The sequence below is a fragment of the Phalacrocorax carbo genome, chromosome 30 (assembly GCF_963921805.1).
Source record: "Phalacrocorax carbo chromosome 30, bPhaCar2.1, whole genome shotgun sequence".
Lineage (NCBI taxonomy): Eukaryota > Metazoa > Chordata > Aves > Suliformes > Phalacrocoracidae > Phalacrocorax > Phalacrocorax carbo.
In genome coordinates, this window is record NC_087542.1 from 1,106,128 (window position 1) to 1,127,631 (window position 21,504).

Below are 21,504 nucleotides of genomic sequence, written 5' to 3' on the forward strand. Positions count from 1 at the left end.
ACCGACCCCCACGGCCTCGTCCCTGCCCAGGTGTTTGGGTCCCTCCCCACAGACACCGACCCCACGGCCTCGTCCCTGCCCAGATGTTTGGGTCCCTCCCCACAGACACCGACCCCACGGCCTCGTCCCTGCCCAGGTGTTTGGGTCCCTCCCCACAGACACCGACCCCACGGCCTCGTCCCTGCCCAGATGTTTGGGTCCCTCCCCACAGACACCGACCCCACGGCCTCGTCCCTGCCCGGACACCCGAGTTCGTTCCCAGGGAAACCGATTGCACAACCGTGACCTCATCGTCCGCCCACGGCCTCTTTCCCTTCCTAGAAAAACCCACCCCATGGCCTTGGCCCCCACCTGGACGGTTGCGTCCCTTCCCACCAAATCCAACCCCGCAGCTCATCCTCTTCCTCGTTTATTGCCCCTGCTGGGCTGGAAGAGGCATAAATTAATGGGGTGGAGGGGGGGGGGATGGTGGGGAGGGTCGTGGTGGCTGCTGGGGGGACACCGGTGGTGGGACTGGAGGTGGTGGGTGGGATGGGGCGCGGGCCCATGGTCAGCAATACTCCGAGTAATCTTCCTCCACGTAGTTTGCGGGGAACCACCCAACCTGGGAGAAGGACACATTGGGAGAAGGTGTGAGGAGCTTTGGGGAGGGGTGGGGGGCGGCCGGGGACCCTGTGGTGGGGAAGGGCTCGTACCCGCCCGTAGATCTCTCCTTTCCACCAGCCCGGGTGGCCCTTCTTGCTGAGGACACGGACGATGTCGCCTTCCCGCAGCGTCAGCTCCGTCCGGTCCCGGGCGCAGAAGTCGTAGCGGGCTTTGGCCGAACCAAAGCTGCGCACGGCTCCTGGGGAGGGGACGGATGGACGGACGGACAAGTCCCCCAGGTCATCCCCCATGGTCATCCAGGTCCCCTCCACGGGGTCCTCATGGCCTTTTATGCCCCCTCGTCTGCCCTACGGCCCTTCCCTCGACCCATCCCTTGGCCATCGCCAATGACTTGACCCCACGACTCGAGTCCCCGCCTCGTCCCCGTCCCTTCAGCTTATTCCCTTCGCCGTTTGTCCCCCTCGACCCCCCCCCAAGGCTGTTCCTCGGCCTCAACCGGTCCCTTGACTCACCCGTTGGCCTTGTCCCACCCCTGTGACTCAACTGCCCCCCCCCCCCAGCCGGTCCTCTCAACCACGGCCCAAGGAGGACGACCCCGCCGTGTCCATCCCACCACTGCCTCCATCCCACCTGCTGCCTCCATCCCACCCGCTGCCTCCATCCCACCCATGGCCTCCATCCCACCCGCTGCCTCCATCCCACCCATGGCCTCCATCCCACCCGCTGCCTCCATCCCACCCATGGCCTCCATCCCACCCGCTCCCTCCATCCCACCCGCAGCCTCCATCCTATGGCCTCCATCCCACCCATGGCCTCCATCCCACCCGCTGCCTCCATCCCACCCATGGCCTCCATCCCACCTGCTGCCTCCATCCCACCGCTGCCTCCATCCCACCCATGGCCTCCATCCCACCCGCTGCCTCCATCCCACCTGCTGCCTCCATCCCACCCGCTGCCTCCATCCCACCTGCTGCCTCCATCCCACCCATGGCCTCCATCCCACCCGCTCCCTCCATCCCACCCGCTCCCTCCATCCTATGGCCTCCATCCCACCCATGGCCTCCATCCCACCCGCTGCCTCCATCCCACCCATGGCCTCCATCCCACCTGCTGCCTCCATCCCACCGCTGCCTCCATCCCACCCATGGCCTCCATCCCATCCGCTGCCTCCATCCCACCCATGGCCTCCATCCCACCCATGGCCTCCATCCCACCTGCTGCCTCCATCCCACCCGCTGCCTCCATCCCACCGCTGCCTCCATCCCACCCATGGCCTCCATCCCATCCATGGCCTCCATCCCACCCATGGCCTCCATCCCACCTGCTGCCTCCATCCCACCGCTGCCTCCATCCCACCCATGGCCTCCATCCCACCGCTGCCTCCATCCCACCCATGGCCTCCATCCCACCTGCTGCCTCCATCCCACCCACCCAACGCCTCCATCCCACCCACTGCCTCCATCCCACCCACTGCCTCCATCCCACTACTGCCTCCACCCCATGGCCTCCATCCTACCCACCCACCGCCTCCACCCCACTGCCTCCATCCCACCCACCCACCGCCTCCATCCCACCCACTGCCTCCATCCCACCCACCCACCGCCTCTACCCCACGGCCTCCATCCCACCCACCCACCGCCTCCACCCCACGGCCTCCATCCCACCCACCCACCGCCTTCACCCCACTGCCTCCATCCCACCCACCCACCGCCTCCACCCCACGGCCTCCATCCCACCCACCCACCGCCTCCATCCCACCCACTGCCTCCATCCCACTACTGCCTCCACCCCACGGCCTCCATCCCACCCACCCACCGCCTCCACCCCACCGCCTCCATCCCACCCACCCACCGCCTCCACCCCACTGCCTCCATCCCACCCACCCACTGCCTCCACCCCACGGCCTCCATCCCACCCACCCACCGCCTCCACCCCACGGCCTCCATCCCACCCACCCGCCACCTCCACCCCACGGCCTCCACCCCACAGCCTCCACCCCCCCCCACCTCGCCCCACCCCTACCAGGTGGCCGGGGCCCAGCCCGGCTCTCGGGCTCCTTGAAAGGCACCACAAGCGCCGTGTCGAGGGCTTTGAAGCAATCCCTGAGCGAGCTGCGCTGGTAAAACTCCACCAGCTCCTGCGGGCGGCGCGGTCGAGCCCCGGGTCACCACCAGCCCTCAGCCCCCGTGGCGGGGGGGGGGAACGACCCCGAGATCTGGGTTGGGGGCCGGGGGGCTTTGGGAGGGGGGCAGAGAAGGGGGTCTCCAGTGCTCACCACCAGCCCCTTGAACGCCTTCTTCTCGGTGATGCGATAGAGCCCCTCCGCCGTCATCACCTTGATGTGCTTCACCTCCCCGCGGTACCTGGGGGGGGGAGGGATGCGGTGGGCTGAGCCGAGGCCCCCCCACCTTGTCCCCCCCCACCCCAAAGGTGTCCTTGGTCCCTACTTGATGCTGATGGCGAATTCGCCGGCGTCCTTCACCCGCTGCCGCACCAGGAAGGCGCCGTCGGAGCGGGGCATCAGGAGCTGCTCGGCCTCCCCCCGCTCCATGGGACCGGCGTACCTGGGCATTACGGGGTGGGGGTCCTGAGCCCCCAAACTGACACCCCCCCTCACCCTCCCTGGGGGCGGTGCGAAGGGATTTGGGGGAGGGAGGGGGAGCTGGGGGCTAGGGGGCAACCTGGATGAAGGATTGGGGGGGGGCACCAGGAGGGTGAGGAACCCCTCGGGGAGAATATGGGGTGGGGGGCTGGGGGCTATGGGGCAACCCGGATGAAGGATTTGGGGGGGGGGGGCACCAGGAGGGTGAGGAACCCCTCGGGGAGAATTTGGGGCGGGGGGCTGGGGGCTATGGGGCAACCCGGATGAAGGATTTGGGGGGGGGCACCAGGAGGGTGAGGAACCCCTCGGGGAGAATTTGGGGTGGGGGGCTGGGGGCTAGGGGGCAACCTGGATGAAGGATTGGGGGGGGGCACCAGGAGGGTTAGGAACCCCTCGGGGAGAATTTGGGTGGGGGGCTGGGGGCTATGGGGCAACCTAGATGAAGGATTTGGGGGGGGGCACCAGGAGGGTGAGGAACCCCTGGGGGAGAATTTGGGGTGGGGGGCTGGGGGCTATGGGGCAACCCGGATGAAGGATTTGGGGGGGGGGCACCAGGAGGCTTAGGAACCCCTGGGGGAGAATTTGGGGTGGGGGGCTGGGGGCTATGGGGCAACCCGGATGAAGGATTTGGGGGGGGGCACCAGGAGGGTGAGGAACCCCTCAGGGAGAATTTGGGCGGGGGGGGGAGAGTTATGGGGTGATCACAAGAAGGACGAGGGGTTCAGAAGGGGCCCTGATGCCAAGGGGGTGACCCTGAGGATTTGGGGGGGGGTCCAGGAAGGATGGAGAGCTCAGGAGAGGATTGGGGGTGATCCCAGAGGGAGGGGGGTCCCTGAGAAAGGATTGGTGGGGCCCTCGGGAAGGACCTGAGGAGCCCCCGGAAGGGTGAAGGACGTGGGGAGGATTTGGGGGGGACATGGAGGCTACGGGGTGACTCTGGAGGAGGATTTGGGGTGAACCAGGAGGGATGGGGGACAACAGGAGGGATCTGGGGGGGCCCTTGGAACCATGGGGTAACTACAGGAAGGATAAAGGACCCGAGAAAGGGATGGGGGGGGGTCCTGGAGGATATAGGGTGACCCCAGGAAGGGTGAGGTGACCCTGGGGGGAGATTTGGGGTGACCCCAGGAAGGAGAGGGGCGCCAGAGGATGATTCATAGGGTGCTGGGGGATTCAGGGTGACCCTGGGGGAGGACTGGGGGGGGTCCCCAGGAGCTGTGGGAGCCCAGAGGAAGATTTGGGGTGCCCCAGGGGCAATGGGGAGGGGGCCTCAACACCAACCAGGGGTAGACAGAGAGATCCGGCAGGGGCACCTGGGGGAGAGAAGCAGAGTTGGGGATGAAGGGGGGGGGGACAGACAGACCCCTCCCCGTATCCCACAGACACCCCCCCCCAACAAATCCCAGGACACCCCAAACATCTTGGGGACATCAGGGCGGGGTGGGGGGGCTCCCAGGGATGTTTTGGGGTCCCCACACTCACGCAGACGAAGGGTCTGACGACGGCGCAAGGGAACCAGCCCAGGTCACCGTTGGCCACGTTCCTGCCCTGGGGATGAAAGACCGTGGGGCCATGGGGGTCCCCCCACGCCCCAGGGGGGCTGGAAGGACCACGGGGGTCCAGCCTGGCCAGGGGGGGTCCAGCCCCATCATGGGGGTCCAGCGGCCACCATTGGGGGGGCCCCATAGCAGAGACCCATCCCAGTACGGCCATGGTGGTCCCGGCCCCATCGCGGAGGCCCATCCCAGTACAGCCATGATGGCCTGGCCCCATCGCGGAGGCCCAACCCAGTACGGCCATGATGGCCTGGCCCCATCGCAGAGGCCCATCCCAGTACGGCCACGGTGGCCTGGCCCCATCGCGGAGGCCCATCCCAGTACGGCCATGATGGGGGGCCCCATCGTGGAGGCCCATCCCAGTACGGCCGTGGTGGCCTGGCCCCATCACGGAGGCCCATCCCAGTACGGCCATGGTGGTCCCGGCCCCATCGCGGAGGCCCACCCCAGTACGGCCATGATCGCCTGGCCCCATCGCGGAGGCCCATCCCAGTATGGCCATGATGGCCTGGCCCCATCGTGGAGGCCCATCCCAGTACGGCCACGGTGGCCTGGCCCCATCACGGAGGCCCATCCCAGTACGGCCATGATGGGGGGCCCCATCGCGGAGGCCCATCCCAGTATGGCCATGATGGCCTGGCCCCATCGCGGAGGCCCATCCCAGTACGGCCATGATGGGGGGCCCCATCGTGGAGGCCCATCCCAGTACGGCCATGGTGGCCTGGCCCCATCGCGGAGGCCCATCCCAGTACGGCCATGATGGGGGGCCCCATCGCGGAGGCCCATCCCAGTACGGCCATGGTGGCCTGGCCCCATCGCGGAGGCCCATCCCAGTACGGCCATGGTGGTCCCGGCCCCATCGCGGAGGCCCATCCCAGTACGGCCATGGTGGCCTGGCCCCATCGCAGAGGCCCATCCCAGTATGGCCATGGTGGTCCCGGCCCCACCTGCCACCAGAGCTGCTCGGCCTCGGCCACGGTGACCTCCACGACGTCCCCAGGGCTGAGGCGCAGGGCGGGACCCAGGGCCCCCGGCGGTGGCGGGACGCCGCTGTAGGGCTGGCTCGCCTCCATCTTGGGCAACCCTGGAAGGGGGGACACGTGATGGGGGGGCGGGGGGGGCGAACCCCAGCATCTGGGGCACAGACACCCCCTCTGCCCCCCTCTAAAAACGACGACCCAGGCATGGGGGCCCCGCATGTCGTCCTCACCCAGGTCTCCCCTCTTCTTCTCGGGGGCCGGCCGCTGCGACTTGTTCTGGGGAGCAACGAGACCCCCGGTTAACCCCAGGGAGGGTCACGAAGCCCCCCGAGACCTCCCCACGCTCCCAAATTTGGGGTTTTTTAGTCCATTTTAACCCATTGCTGTTACCTTCCTTGTGCCAGAGCCTGAATCTGTGGGGTGGAAGAGGAAATACTCGTTAGTTGGGGGTATTTAACCCCTTCCCTGATTAATGCTTGGTGCTAATTAGGCTCCTGTGGGGGCGGGTTGCCCTCGTTAGGGTATCCCATAATGCCCAGCTCCACCTGGGCCCAGCCAATCCCTGAAAACCTTGCTGCAGTGCCCTGCTCCGTGTCAGCCATTTTGTATCCCCCAACGACCCGCTTCCCCAGCCCCACAGCGCCCCGCTCCCCCATACCGCCACGATCCTCTCGCCCTCCCACGACGCCCCCCGTCCCCCCCCCCGCCACCCCATAATGCCTCTCACCGGCGCCGCCCCTGCTGCAGGTCCCCAGCCGCCCCAGACACTCCTTGTGCGCGGGGGCCCTGCACCGGCTGCAGCGGTACCCTTGGTAGAAGGTGCCCCTGTGGGGACACCCGGACATGGGGGGGGGACACACACAGGGTCACGGTCAGCGTGAGGGGGCACCCATTGGCCCACCAGCACCCACACACCTTGGCCCACCCAGGACTGACCCAGTCCTAGACCCACCTGGCTGAGGGACAAGCCAGTTCCTGACCCACCAGGTTCTTGGCCCATGTTGGCTTTGGCTCCACCAGCATCAACCCACCGTGGTTTTAATCCACCCAGGGATTGACCCAGCTTGGCCATGGCCCACCCAGGACTCAACCTACCCAGGCCTTGACCCACACTGGTCTTGACCCACCTTGTTGTTCTCAACCCAACCCTTGACCCACCTTGGCCTCCACCCAACCCTTGACCCACCTTGTCATCCTCCACCCAACCCCTGACCCACCTTGACCTCCACCCAACCCTTGACCCACCTTGTCATCCTCCACCCAACCCTTGACCCACCTTGACCTCCACCCAACCCTTGACCCACCTTGTCATCCTCCACCCAACCCTTGACCCACCTTGACCTCCACCCAACCCTTGACCCACCTTGGCCTTGGGGCTGCTCAGGGCTTGACCCATCAGCTCCCTGATGCACCCAGGCCTCAACCCACTCAAGACTTGACCCACCTTGACCTTGGCTTACCCAAGACTCAACCTACCCAATCCTATCCCAACTCAGAGCTTGACCCACCTTGGCCTCGACTCACCCAAGGGCTTGACCCATGAAGACCTCACCCCACCTCCAATCAATGCCTGGGGCATCCCCTTTTCCCAGAGGACCCCAACCCCATCTCCCAGGTCACGTGGTCGCCCGTTGTCTCCCCAGGAGAGTGGGAGACGTAATTTTGGGGTCCTACCTCAGCAACATTTGGCAGGCCTTGCAGGACGTGGTGTCCTCAAAGGAGAACATCTGGAAGTCGTGCCCGTCGGCCAGGGCGTGCTCGGGGAAGATGTTGGAGCTGGCAAGAGATGGGGGGACCTGGGTCTGGTGGGGGTAAATTGGCCCTCCTGGGGCCCCCCAACCCTCGGTGGGGCAAGTCCCCCCCACCCCTGGGTGCAGGGGCACCTACAGGGCCATCTCGAACTGCTCCAGCCACTTCTTCTTCAGCTCACGGGTCTTGAAGAAGAGCTCGTAGCCCTGTAGCCCGGCCGTGTCGATGAGCAGGAAGGTGTGGGTCCACTGCGGGCATGGGTGGGGCTCAGTGGCACCCCAACGCCTGGGTTCATGGTCACCCGGACGCCTGGGGCCACCGGCACCGCAGTCCTGGGCAACCACGCTTCAGCAAGTCTTCTAAGGACCCGGGCACTTGTGTCCATCAGGGGATGATGGGATCTACCAGACCCGGCCACTTGTGTCCACTGGGGACTGGGATGATGGGATCCACCAGACCTGGACCCTTGTGTCCACCAGGGACTGGGATGATGGGATCCACCAGACCTGGACCCTTGTGTCCACCAGGGACTGGGATGATGGGATCCACCAGACCTGGACCCTTGTGTCCACCAGGGACTGGGATGATGGGATCCACCAGACCCGGACCCTTGTGTCCACCAGGGACTGGGATGATGGGATCCACCAGACCCAGACACTTGCGTCCACCAGGGACTGGGATGATGGGATCCACCAGACCCAGACACTTGCGTCCACCAGGGACTGGGATGATGGGATCCACCAGACCCGGCTACTTGTGTCCACCAGGGACTGGGATGATGGGATCCACCAGACCCAGACACTTGCGTCCACCAGGGACTGGGATGATGGGATCCACCAGACCCGGCTACTTGTGTCCACCAGGGACTGGGATGATGGGATCCACCAGACCCGGACCCTTGTGTCCACCAGGGACTGGGATGATGGGATCTACCAGATCTGGATGCCGGGGTTCACTGGGAAGAGGACACCTGGGGCCACTGGGAACCAGACACATGGGTCCACCAGGCTTCAATAGGTCCACCAAGGACCTGGACACTTGGGCCCACCAGGACACGTGGGTCCCAGGGTACCTTCTTGCCATCACGGGGGCCGAGGCCACTGTCCCGCAGCTGGTGGCTCTGCAGGTCCACAACGTCTTTGGCCTCGTAGGAGTCCCCACGGCGCTTGCAGATGATCAGGGCCTTGTCCAGGAGGAAGCCGTACCTGGGGACAGGGATGGGGGTGGCGCTGGGTTCCCAAGGCCACCGCGTGCCTCAGGGTGTCCCCACCGCTGCCCTGGAGTGACCCCTGTTCTGCGACAAGGGTGCCCCCAAAGTGTTCCTGTGTTCCCACCATTATGTCCCTGTGGGTCTCCTGATGGGGGGTCCCTGCTTTCCCACGTCCCCATGGTGTCCCTGTGGTGTCTCCGTGTCCCCAAGGTGTCTGTCCCCACCCCCCTGTTTTCCTCATGTCCAAGTGATGTTCCCATGATGTTTCTGTGGTGTCCCCATGGGTGTCCCCACGTTCTTGGGGTGTTCCCATGTCCCCACGGTGTCCTTGTGGTGTCCCCATGGGTGTCCCCAGGTTCTTGTGGTGTTCCCATGTCCCCATGGTGTCCTTGTGGTGTCCCCATGGGTGTCCCCACGTTCTTGGGGTGTCCCCATGGTGTCCTTATGGTGTCCCCATGGGTGTCTCCATGTTCCTGTGGTGCTCCCGTGTCTCCATGGGTCTCCCCGTGGTGTCCCCATGGGTGTCCCCAGGTTCTTGTGGTGTCCCCATGGTGTCCTTGTGGTGTCCCCATGGGTGTCCCCATGTTCTTGTGGTGTTCCCATGTCCCTATGGTGTCCTTGTGGTGTCCCCATGGGTGTCTCTATGTTCCTGTGGTGTCCCCATGTCCCTGTGAGTGTCCCCATGGTTTCCCACGGGTGTCCCCATGTTCCTGTGGTGTCCCCGTGGGTGTCCTCGTGGTGTCCCCGTGGTGTCCCCATGTGTCCCCGTGGTGCCCCTCGCCCTGTCCCACCTGTCCACCTTGGAGCGCCGCTCGGTGCTGGAGACCTTCAGCTCTCCGTCGATTTTGGGGCGCCCGAACTGCGCCAGGGACTGCGGCTGTGCCGGAGATCAGCAGGGATGTGGGGAGGGGGGTGGGGGGACACGGCGGGGGGCAGGGACAGAGGGGGGATGGGGGGACATGGGGGGACTTGCGCCATATGGGGGGACATGGGGGTTTGGGGGGACATGGGGGTTTGGGGGGGACATGGGGGATATGGGGGCTGGGGGAGGACATGGGGGACATGGGGGTTCAGGGGGGACATGGGCGTTTGGGGGGGACATGGGGGATATGGCGGTTGGGGGAGGACATGGGGGACATGGGGGGACAGGGGTGTTTGGGGGGACATGGGGGTTTGGGGGGGACATGGGGGATATGGGGGCTGGGGGAGGACATGGGGGACATGGGGGTTTGGGGGGGACATGGGGGATATGGGGGGACAGGGGGGTTTGGGGGGACATGGGGGTTTGGGGGGACATGGGAGTTCGGGGGGGAACACGGGAGTCTGGGGGGACATGGGTGCTCGGGGGGGACATGGGGGTTTTGGGGAGGACATGGGTGTTCAGGGGGACATGGGGGTTTGGGGGGGACAGGGGTGTTTGGGGGGACATGGGAACAAGGGGGTTTTGGGGGGACATGGGGGTTTGGGGGGACATGGGGGTTTGGGGGAAGACATCGGGGACATGGGGGGACAGGGGGGTTTGGGGGGACATGGGGAACAAGGGGGTTTTGGGGGGACATGAGGGTTTGGGGGGACAGGGGGGTTTGGGGGGACATGAGGGTTTGGGGGGACATGGGGGTTTGGGGGGACATGGGGGTTCGGGGAGACATGGGGGATATGGGGGTTTGGGCGGGACATGGGGGTTTTGGGGGGACATGGGGGATATGGGGGATATGGGGGGACATGGGGGGGGGTCCCAGGGATGCTGGAGGGGTTTGGGGGGGCTGGCGGGATCCCCGCCACGTTGTGGAGATGGACACTCAGGAAGATTAGGGAGGGTCTGGGGGTGCAGGGGGAGCTGGGGCAGTTTGGGGGTGGCACAGGGTGGTTCGAGGGTCCCAGGGGAGGGTTGGGGGGGGTCGGAGGGGGGGGGGGATCGGGGGGTCCCCACCATGTTGTGGAGGCAGAGCTGGACACTCGTGAGCTGCTTCAGGGTCTCGTTGTCCCGTTTGACCTCGTTCACGCACTGCGCCAGGTCCTGGGGGGGCACCAGTTAGGCACCCCCGAACCCCCAGCCCACCTGGGGACCCCCCAATACCCTCCAGCCTCCCTTGGTGCTCAAATACCCCCCTGAACCCAAAGACCCCCTCAGGAAACCCCAAATACCGCCCGAGGGCACCCACATTTCCCCCAGCACCCCCAGACCTCCCCGAATACCCCAAGACCCTGTCAGGACCACCCACAACCCAAAAGAAGCCCCTCAGGACCCTCCCGAGACCCCCCAGGTCCCCCCAAACAGCCCAGGGCCCCTCAAAGACCCCCAGGACCACCCAGAACCCAAGACAAGCCCCTCAGGACCCTCCTAAGACCCCCCAGGTCCCCCCAAACAGCCCAGAATGCCTCCAAGACCCCCATAAGCCCCTCAGAACCCTCCAAGACGCCCCAGAATCTCCCCAGAACCCCTTCAAGACCCCCAGAACCCCCCCAAGACCCCCCCTAGACCCCCCAGGACCCCTCCAAGAGCCCCAGGACTTCCTCAGAACCCCCCAAGTCCCCCAGGACCCTCCAGAGACCCCTCAAGACCCCTCCAAGAATGCCAGGCTCCCCTCAGGATCACCCCAAGACCTCCCAGAACCCCTCCAAGACCCCCACAAGCCTCTCAGAACCCTCCAAGACCCCCCCAGAATCTCCCCAGGACCCCTCAGAACCCCCCCAAGACCAGCCAGGACCCTTCCAAGAGCCCCAGGACCTCCTCAGAACCCCCCAAGTCCCCCCAGGATCCTCCAGAGACCCCTCAGGACCCCTCCAAGACCCTCCAGGATCCCCCAAGACCCCTCCAAACATTCCCAGGCCCCCCCCGACCACTCCGAGACCCCCTACGATCCTCCCCAAGCCTCCTGGACCCCTTCCAGGAGCCACCAAGACCCCCCAGGACCCACCCTCATGGCATCCAGGGCCACCCGCAGCCGATCCCTCTCGGCCGGCTCCGGGGTCAGCTTCACCAGCTCCTGGGAGTCGGGGGTCAGGGGTGTCCCATCCCCCCCCACCCGGCAGGGACCCAGGCACCCGGCGCCCCCAAGGGACCCCAGCAACACCCCGTTGATGGGATCCAGGGCCCCCCTCCCCATAGGACCCAGGTGACCCCCTCCCTCCCCAGGGGACCCCTCCTCTCCAGGTGTCTCCTCCCTCCCCAGGGGACCCCCTCCCTCCCCAGGGGACCCCCGCAGGTGACCCCCCCCAGGGGACCCAGGTGACCCCCCCCCCCAGGTGACCCCCCCAGGGGACCCAGGTGACCCCCTCCCTCCCCAGGTGACGTCCCCCTGGTGACACACCCCCCCCAGGGGACCCAGGCGTACCCCAGGGGACCCAGGTGACCCCCTCCCTCCCCAGGTGATGCCCCCCTGGTGACACACCCCCCCCAGGGGACCCAGGCGTACCCCAGGGGACCCAGGCGACCCCCACCCCCCCAGGTGACCCCCCCCCCAGGGGACACCCCCCCCAGGGGACCCAGCGTGCCCCGGTGAGCGGACCTGGAGCAAGAGGTGGTACTTGAGCACCCGCTGCATCGGCACCATCAGGAGGTCCCTCAGGGAGAAGCGCCCGTTGTTGGCTCGTTGGGAGCACTCCTGGGGGGTCACGGGGGTCATGGGGGTCACGGGGGGTCATGGGGGTCATGGGGGTCATGGGGGTCATGGGGTCAGAAGGGGTCATTGGGCTCATGGGGACTGGGAAGGTCTGGGGGACATGGGGGTCACGGGGGGACTGGGGGAGTCAAAGGGGTCACGGGTGGGGGGGGACAGAGGGTTATAAGGGATGGGGGGGACCAGGGGGGTCCCGGGGTGGACTGGGAGGGTCTGGGGGGGATTCCAGGAGGACTGGGGGAGTCCCAGGGGTCCTGGGAGGGGTCAGGGTGTCCCATGGAGGGGACCCAGGCCAGCCAAGCCCACCTGCAGCTTCATGCAGAGGGTGGGGGGGGGGGGGGGGTTGGGGGGGTTGGGGAGATGGGAGTGCTCGGGGGGTGGGGTTGGGGAGGGGTCCCAGGTATCCGGGCCCACCTGCAGCTTCATGCGGAGGTCGGTGCTGGTCGCGAGCTGGTCGAGGCGCCGGGCGGCCGCTTCCACCTGGCTGCAGTAGCGGCCGTAGAGCAGGAACCTGCGGGGATGGAAACCACCCAAATCCACCTGAACCCACCCAAAATGCAGCCGGAACCTACCCTAAACCGAGCCAAAATCGGATCCGACCCCAGACCCCGACTCAGACCAGGATAGACCCACAATGGACCTGAAATTGCACCCAAAATAGGCAGAAATGGCCCCAAAATGGACCTGAAGTTGGACCAAAAATGGACAGGATTGGAGCTGAGATCAGACCCAAAATGGACAGAATTGCCCCCAAAGTTGACCTGAAGTTAGACCACAAATGAATGGAATTAGGCTCAAAATCAGACCTGAAACAGGGCCCAAAATAAACCCTTATTCGGCCAAAAATGGATCAAAAATTGGCCCCAAAATGGATCATTGGACCAAAACGGACCCAAAAATGTGCCTCATCCCCTGCACACCCATTGGGCCCCTCAGGACCCTCCAAGGACCCCCAACGCCCCCCCCCGGACCCCTCCAGAACCCCCCATTGCCCCCCCCAGACCCTCCCAGTCCCCCCCTCCAGGGCCCCCGGCCCCCCCAGTGCCCCCCCTGAACCCTCCCAGGACCCCCCATTGCCCCCTCAGACCCTCCCAGTCCCCCCCTCCAGGCCCCTCAGTGCCCCCCCGAACCCCCCCCCCGGACCCCCCATTGCCCCCCCAGACCCTCCCAGTGCCCACCTCCAGGCCCCCAGGCCCCCCCAGTGCTCTCCTGGACCCCCCCACCATTGCCCCCAGGACCCCCCAGTACCCCTCACCTCTCCTTGTAGGCGAGGAAGAGGGGGGGCAGCCCGCGGGCCCCCCCCGACCCTCCCAGTGCCCCCCGCAGCTCCCCCAGGAAGAGCCGGTGCAGCTGCAGCAGCTCCTGTGGGGGGGCGGGGGGGTGACCCACAGAAAGAGGGGGACCCCCACCCCCCAGGACCCTCCCCAAGACCCCCAGACCCTCCCAGCACCCCGTACTGGGGTTACTGGGAGGAGTGGGAGCTTTGGGGTGTTACTGGGAGCAGTGGGATGGGTTATTGGGAGCACTGGGAGCCCTGGGGGCATTACTGGGAGGAGTGGGAGGGGTTACTGGGCATTACTGGGAGGAGTGGGAGGGGTTACTGGGGGTTATTGGGAGCACTGGGAGCCCTGGGGGCATTACTGGGAGGAGTGGGAGGGGTTACTGGGGGTTATTGGGAGCACTGGGAGCCCTGGGGGCATTACTGGGAGGAGTGGGAGGGGTTACTGGGGGTTATTGGGAGCACTGGGAGCCCTGGGGGCATTACTGGGAGGAGTGGGAAGGGTTACTGGGCATTACTGGGAGGAGTGGGAGGGGTTACTGGGGGTTATTGGGAGCACTGGGAGCCCTGGGGGCATTACTGGGAGGAGTGGGAGGGGTTACTGGGGGTTATTGGGAGCACTGGGAGCCCTGGGGGCATTACTGGGAGCAGTGGGATGGGTTACTGGGGGCACTGGGGGTTACTGGGGTCACCTCAATGTTGATGAAGATGCTCTCAAGGTCTTGGGGCTGCAGGAAGTGCCGCAGCGGCCGCAGGAAGTGCTGTGGGTACTGGGGTTACTGGGAGCACTGGGAAGGGGTACTGGGGATACTGGGGGACCCTGTCCCTGTCCCCGTGTCCCGCCATGTCCCCCCATGTCCCTCCGTGTCCCCCATTTCCCCAGTGTCCCCCATGTCCCCCCATGACCCCCGATGTCCCCCCATGACCCCCCATGGCCCCCCCATGTCCCCCATGACCCCCATGTCCCCCATGACCCCCATGTCCTCCATGACCCCCCATGTCCCCCATGACCCCCATGTCCCCTATGACCCCCATGTCCCCCATGACCCCCCATGTCCTCCATGACCCCCCATGTCCCCCATGACCCCCATGTCCCCCATAATCCTTCCATGAACCCCATGTCCCCCCATGTCCCCCCATGTCCCCCCATGTCCCCCATAATCCTTCCATGACCCCATGACCCCCATGTCCCCCCATGTCCCCCCATGTTCCCCCATGTCCCTCATGACCCCCCCATGTCCCCCATGACCCCCATGTCCTCCATAATCCTTCCATGACCCCCATGTCCCCCCATGTTCCCCCATGTCCCCCATGACCCCCCCATGTCCCCCATGTCCTCCATAATCCTTCCATGAACCCCATGTCCCCCCATGTCCCCCCATGTCCCCCATGACCCCCATGTCCCCCATGTCCCCCATGACCCCCATGTCCCCCCACGCCCCCCATGGGGTGCCCCCACGCCCCCATCCCACCTGGCAGATGGACTCGAGGGTCTCGGTGTACTTCTCCTCCGTCTGCCTCAGCTCCTGGAGGCAGCAGAACCTCCGATCCACCTCCACCTTCTGCGGGGACAGCGGGACCCGGGTGTCCGGGGGGGGGACCCCAGCATCCCGGGGGGACCCAGGCACCCGGGGGGGGGGTCCCCGATATCTGGGAGGGACCCAGGAATCCAGAGGAAAGCCAAGCATCTGGGAGGGGGTGCGGGGACCTGGGTGGGGGGGGACCCCCAGGTCTCCGGGAGGGGACCCACCATAGCCGGGGGGGCCTCCACCCTCATCAGGTCCTCGTAGATGTCGTCTCCGTCGTCCCCTTCGGCCTCGACGCAGTCGTAGAGCTCATCGTCCTCCTCCGCTGTGTCGCTGCGTGGGGACAGCCTTGTAGCCCGACCCCCGCACCCCAAATCCCCCCAGATCCTCCCAAATACCCCCCGGGTGTTCCGCTAATTCCCCCGGAACTCCTTTAATATCACCTAATACCTCCTAATGCCCCCCGATACCCCTGTAATACACCCCAACCCCCCGGTACTCCCCTGATATCCCAATACCCCCTGGTACCCCTTAAATACCTGCACCAGCCCCCGTACCCATCTAATACCCTTGACACCCCTCTATTGCCCCCCAATACCCCCTGGTACCCCTCTACCCCCCCTCAAACCCTATAATATCCCCAATTCACCTATAATGCCCCCTAATACCCCTCTATTGCCCCCCAATACCCCCTGGTACCCCTCTATCCCCCCTCAAACCCTATAATATCCCCAATTCACCTATAACGCCCCCTAATACCCCTCTATTGCCCCCCAATACCCCCTGGTACCCCTCTATCCCCCCATCAAACCCTATAATATCCCCAATTCACCTATAATGCCCCCTAATACCCCTCTATTGACCCCCAATACCCCCGGTACCCCTCTAATACCCCCCAAATGCCCCTTCATACCCCTTATTAACCCCTTACACACCCAGGAACTTGTTTAATCTCCCCGAATAAACCTGGTACCCCCCGATACCTCTTAATACCCCGTAATGACTCTTAATACCCCTCTAGTATCCCCCAATACCCCCCTATGCCCCCATTACCCCCCGATACTCCCCCCCAATTCCCCCCCTCACCCCCCAGTACTTCCCAATACCCCCTCTAATGGCCGTTAATACCCCTCTAATATCCCCCAATACTCCCCAATAACCCCCTAGTGTCCCCCCCTTAATGCCCCCGGCACCCCCTACCCCAACCCCCCCAGTACCTCCCTCACACCCCCCAACCTGCCCCACTCACTCGATGAGGTCGGAGAGGCCACTGTAGATGTCATCGTCCCCAATGCAGTCCTCAGTAGGGAAGGGCCTGGGGGGGGACACAGCCCGGACCCCTGGGACCCTTGGGGAGGGGGCCCAGATGCCTGGGTCCCTTGGGGACAGGACCCCTGGGTCCCTTGGGGAGGGGTCCCGGATGCCTGGGTCCTTTGGGGAGGGGTCTCAGACCCGTGGGTCCCGTGGGGACAGGACCCCTGGGTCCCTTGGGGAGAGGTCCCGGACCCCTGGGTCCCTTGGGGAGGGGTCCCTTGGGGAGGGGTCACGTACCCCTAGGTCCCTTGGGTCTCGGACCCGTGGGTCCCTTGGGGACAGGACCCCTGGGTCCCTTGGGGAGGGGTCCCGGATGCCTGGGTCCTTTGGGGAGGGGTCCTGGACCCCTGGGTCCCTTGGGTCTTGGACCCCTGGGTCCCTTGGGGACAGGACACCTGGGTCCCTTGGGGAGGGGTCCCGGACCCCTGGGTCCCCTGCACTCACGTGAAGCCTTTGCTCTGGGCAATGGGGGTCCAGGAGAGCGTCGAGAGGGTGTCAATCACCTGGGGACAGACAGGGGACATTGGGGGGGGGGAGGTGGGAGCCAACACCTGGGACCCCCGGGTTTGACCCGGACGCCCGGGTCCCACCTTGCCGAAGTCCTGGACGTCGAAGAGGTCGAAGGCGCCGAAGAGCCGGTGCTTCGGGAGCCCGAATTTGTCAGCGCAGGCGGTCAGGAAGGTGCGGATGTTCCTCAGGCACAGGAACTGCGGTGGCACCGTGTCACCGTCACCACCCCCGCCATCGGCACCCCCACTGTCGCCCCCATCGGCACCACCCCCTCCATCGTCCTCCCCCATTTGCGACCACCATCGTCGCCGCCATTGACACCGGCGCCTCCGGCGCCTCCGTCATCGACACTGTCACCCCCATCATCGTCACCAGCACTGTCGCTGTCACCCCTGTAGGAGCCATCGCCGTCGTCGTCACGATTGTCACCGTCACTGTCACCCTCACTGGCACCAGCACCACCATCATCACCATGATCGTCACTGTCACCCTCACCGGCACCGGCACCACCAGCGTCACCATGATCATCACCGTCACCATCACCGTCACCGTCACTGTCACCCTCACCGGCACCAGCACCACCATCATCACCATGATCATCACCATCACCCTCACTGGCACCAGCACCACCATCATCACCATGATCATCACCATCACCATCACCGTCACCCTCACTGGCACCAGCACCACCACCACCATCACCACCATGATCATCACCGTCACCATCACCGTCACCGTCACTGTCACCCTCACTGGCACCAGCACCACCATCATCACCATGATCATCACCATCACTGTCACCACCATCATCACCATGATCATCACCATCACCGTCACCATCACTGTCACCCTCACCAGCACCACCATCATCACTGTCACTGTTGTGGTCATGGTCATTGTCACCCCCTTGGTCACTGTCACCATTAACATTGCGCCAATTGACACCGCAACAGTCACTCCCATCATCACCATCATCATCGTCACCACCGCCACATCACCGTCACACCCATCATTGTCACTGTCGCCACCATCATTATCTCCATTGCCAACCCCATTGTCACTTGGTACCGTCACCACCCGCCATTGTCACCATCAACCCTGTCGTCACCGTCCTCATCCTCCCCATCGGCACCACCATCACCACCATCATCACCACCCCCGCCGTCACCATCCCCGCCATCGTCATCATCGCCATCACCCTCGTTCACACCACCCGTCACCGTCACTCTCCCCACCGTCCCCACCAGAACCACCAACCCCGCACCCCTTTTTGGGGCTGTCACCCCCCCACCCCGTCACCCCCCACCCCGTCGCTGTCCCCGGTCGCACCTGTGACATCTGGGGACGGGGACAGATGTCGCGGGGGGGCACGGCGCGGGGCAGGAGGGCGTTGAGGAGGTGGCAGAGCAGCACCCCGTCCCGCAGCGCCTGCGCCAGGTCCCACACCTGACCCCCGGGGCTGCTCGCCCGGTGCCCCGCGGGCAGCACCCGCGCCGCCACCAGCCAGCGGGCGCACTGCCGCCACGCCTCCATGGCGCCTGCTGATTGGCGGAGGCGGCCGCCAGTGGAGACGGGTCCTGCTGGGGTGGTGTCTGGGGAGGAGCCAATGGAGGTGGGTCCTGGTGGGATGGTGTCTGGGGAACAGCCGATGGAGATGGGTCCTGGTGGGATGGTGTCTGAGGAGCAGCCAATGGAGATGGGTCCTGGTGGGATGGTGTCTGGGGAGGAGCCAATGGAGATGGGTCCTGGTGGGATGGTGTCTGGGGAGGAGCCAATGGAGATGGGTCCTGGTGGGATGGTGTCTGGGGAGCAGCCAGTGGAGATGGGTCCTGGTGAGATGGTGTCTGAGGAGCAGCCAATGGAGATGGGTCCTGGTGGGATGGTGTCTGGGGAGGAGCCAATGGAGATGGGTCCTGGTGGGATGGTGTCTGAGGAGCAGCCAATGGAGATGGGTCCTGGTGGGATGGTGTCTGGGGAGGAGCCAATGGAGATGGGTCCTGGTGGGATGGTGTCTAGGGAGGAACCGATGGAGATGGGTCCTGGTGGGATGGTGTCTGAGGAGCAGCCAATGGAGATGGGTCCTGGTGGGATGGTGTCTGGGGAGGAACCAATGGAGATGGGTCCTGGTGGGATGGTGTCTAGGGAGGAACCAATGGAGATGGGTCCTGGTGGGATGGTGTCTGGGGAGCAGCCAGTGGAGATGGGTTCTGATGGGATGGTGTCTGAGGAGCAGCCGATGGAGATGGGTCCTGGTGGGATGGTGCCTCGGGAGCAGCCAATGGAGATGGGTCCTGGTGGGATGGTGCCTCGGGAGGAACCAATGGAGATGGGTCCTGGTGGGATGGCGTCTGGGGAGCAGCCAATGGAGATGGGTCCTGGTGGGATGGTGTCTGAGGAGCAGCCAATGGAGATGGGTCCTGGTGAGATGGTGCCTCGGGAGGAACCAATGGAGATGGGTCCTGGTGGGATGGTGTCTGGGGAGCAGCCAGTGGAGATGGCTTCTGATGGGACCACTTCTGGTGAGGAGCTGCAGAAGATGAGTTCCTGCCGTGCAACCACTTCTGGTGAGGAGCTGATGGAGGTGAGGCCCTGGTGGGGTGCTGTCTGAGGAGCAGCCAGTGGAGATGGCTCTTGGTGGCACCAGTTCTGGGGAGGAGCAGCAGAAGATGAGGTCCTGCTGTGGAACTGCTTCTGGGGAGCAGCCGATAGAGACGAGGCCCTGGTGGGATCACTTCTGGTGAGGAGCCGATGGAGACGAGTTTTTGACTGCTTCTGGCGAGGCTTCCACAGCAACGGGGGGTCCTTCCCCCCCCCAAGAGCCACCACGTCTGGGGAGGAGCCGGCGGTGATGGGGCCCCACGGCGGGTGAGAAGCGGACGGCGTAGGTCTCCTTCCCGCCGCCGCCGCCACGCCTGGAGAAGACCAGGTGCCGATGGGCTCCTTCCCCCTGGTGCACCCACTGGGGAGGGTCCGGCGGCCTCGGGGACCACCCGCTGTGGGCAGCAGTGGCGGTGGGGCCCAGCCGGGCCTGGGGGTTTGCGGGGGTGCCGGAAGCCAGCGGTGCCGCGCCTGCGCCCCAGGGTGCCGCGGAGGCCAATGGGAACGTCGACACGGTGCCGGATGCCGGGGTCCTTCCCGCCCAGGCGCCGGCAGCCGGGGAGGAGCTGCCACCCCCGGGGGGGGCCCCCCTGTGGTCACAGCCTCCGGTGGGGGGGGGGCCCCACGGGGGGGACGCAGGTGTCTGGGTCCTGCACCCGCACCAAGGGTCCCACGAGGGGCCCAGGTGTCCGGGTGTGGTGACCCAAGGGATCCCATGAGGGACCTGTCGGAGGGTCTCGGGGGAGACCCAGGTGTCTGGGTCCTACCAAGGGTCCAGGAGGGGACCAGGAGTCCAAGTCCAAGAGGGGACCCAGGCGTCCGAGTGTCGGGGGGACCCAGGCCTCTGGGTCCTACCAGGGGTCCAGGAGGGGACCCAGGTGTCAGGGGAACCCAGGTGTCTGGGTCCACAGGACACCCAAGAGTCCGGGTCCTACCAGGGGTCCAGGAGAGGACCCAGGTGTTTGGGTCCTACCAAGAGTCCAGGAGGGGATCCAGGTGTCTGGGTCCAGGGGGCACCCCGGTGTCCAGGTCCTACTGGGGGTCCAGGAGGGGACCCAGGCGTCCAGGTGTCAGGGGGACCCAGGTGTCTGGGTCCTACCAAGGGGTCCAGGAGGGGACCCAGGAGTCGCAGTCCAAGAGGGGACCCAGGTGTCGGGGGGACCCAGGTGTCTTGGTCCGGGGGACACCCAGGCATCCAGGTCCTACAGAGGGGTCCAAGAGGGGACCCCGGTGTCCAGGTGTTGGGGGGGACCCAGGTGTCTGTGTCCAGGGGGCACCCAGGTGTCCTGGTCTTACGGGGGGTGGTCCAAGAGGGGACCCAGGTGTCTGGGTCCTACCAAGAGTCCAGGAGGGGATCCAGGTGTCAGGGGTCTGGGGGGCACCCAGGTGTCCAGGTCCTGCTGGGGGTCCAGGAAGGCACCCAGTTGTCCCGGTCCTACCAGGGGTCCAGGAGGGGACACAGGTGTCAGGGGTCCAGGAGGGCACCCAGGCGTCTGCCTCCTACCCACCCTCACCCCATGACCCAGGAGGGTCGTGGGTGTCCCCCATTCCCCGTCGCGTGCCCCCCTCCGGTGTCCCTCCCGCCCCCACCCCCCCTTCCAATGGGGTGTTGCAACTCCTCGTGGCCCCCTGCCAGCCGCCTTCCCCGAAATGAGGAAGGACCCAGGCGTCCGGGCAGCCCCTCCCCCACCCCCACGGGGGTGGACCCAGGCATCCTGTGGTTCCCAGCCCCCACCCAGGTGGGCCCAAGCATCGGAGACCACCCCACCCCCCCCACCTACCCACAGTGGGTCCCAGACTCCCTTGGCACGGGTGGACCCAGGGGAGATCCTCTCCAGCCCCCCCACCCAAGTGGGCGCAGGTGTCCGGCCCCCTCCCCTCCCCCCCCCCCTTGTCTCTGGGTGGACCCAGGCGTCCGGGCACTGGTTACCCATTAACCAGTGGCGCCACCATA

The 21,504-nt window shown here is 65.6% G+C and overlaps 1 protein-coding gene across 3 annotated transcripts; it reads right to left on the bottom strand.

The window, feature by feature from the left end:
* Window positions 1-382: 382 nt before the first annotated feature.
* On the bottom strand, window positions 383-21,423 carry LOC135310172 (proto-oncogene vav-like). 3 transcript variants are annotated; one of them, XM_064437315.1, is made up of 29 exons: window positions 21,332-21,423; window positions 20,696-20,985; window positions 18,282-20,394; window positions 17,033-17,149; window positions 16,887-16,945; window positions 16,378-16,443; window positions 15,353-15,461; window positions 15,075-15,164; window positions 14,295-14,363; window positions 13,579-13,685; window positions 12,738-12,834; window positions 12,213-12,308; window positions 11,622-11,690; window positions 10,634-10,720; window positions 9,495-9,580; window positions 8,566-8,698; window positions 7,632-7,741; window positions 7,419-7,520; window positions 6,472-6,569; window positions 6,135-6,157; window positions 5,975-6,020; window positions 5,712-5,848; window positions 4,691-4,756; window positions 4,490-4,521; window positions 3,054-3,170; window positions 2,882-2,969; window positions 2,629-2,743; window positions 696-844; window positions 383-604 (listed from the first exon to the last, which is right to left on the bottom strand). In XM_064437315.1, exons 2-29 carry the CDS (start codon window positions 20,743-20,745, stop codon window positions 551-553), a joined length of 4,485 nt encoding a protein of 1,494 aa, XP_064293385.1. In that variant the 5' UTR covers window positions 20,746-20,985; window positions 21,332-21,423; the 3' UTR covers window positions 383-550. The 3 variants fall into 3 exon arrangements, with proteins under 3 accessions (XP_064293385.1, XP_064293384.1, XP_064293386.1); XM_064437314.1 differs by lacking the exon at window positions 21,332-21,423 and having other exon boundaries at window positions 20,696-21,105; XM_064437316.1 differs by lacking the exon at window positions 21,332-21,423 and having other exon boundaries at window positions 18,282-21,105.
* Window positions 21,424-21,504: the final 81 nt, after the last annotated feature.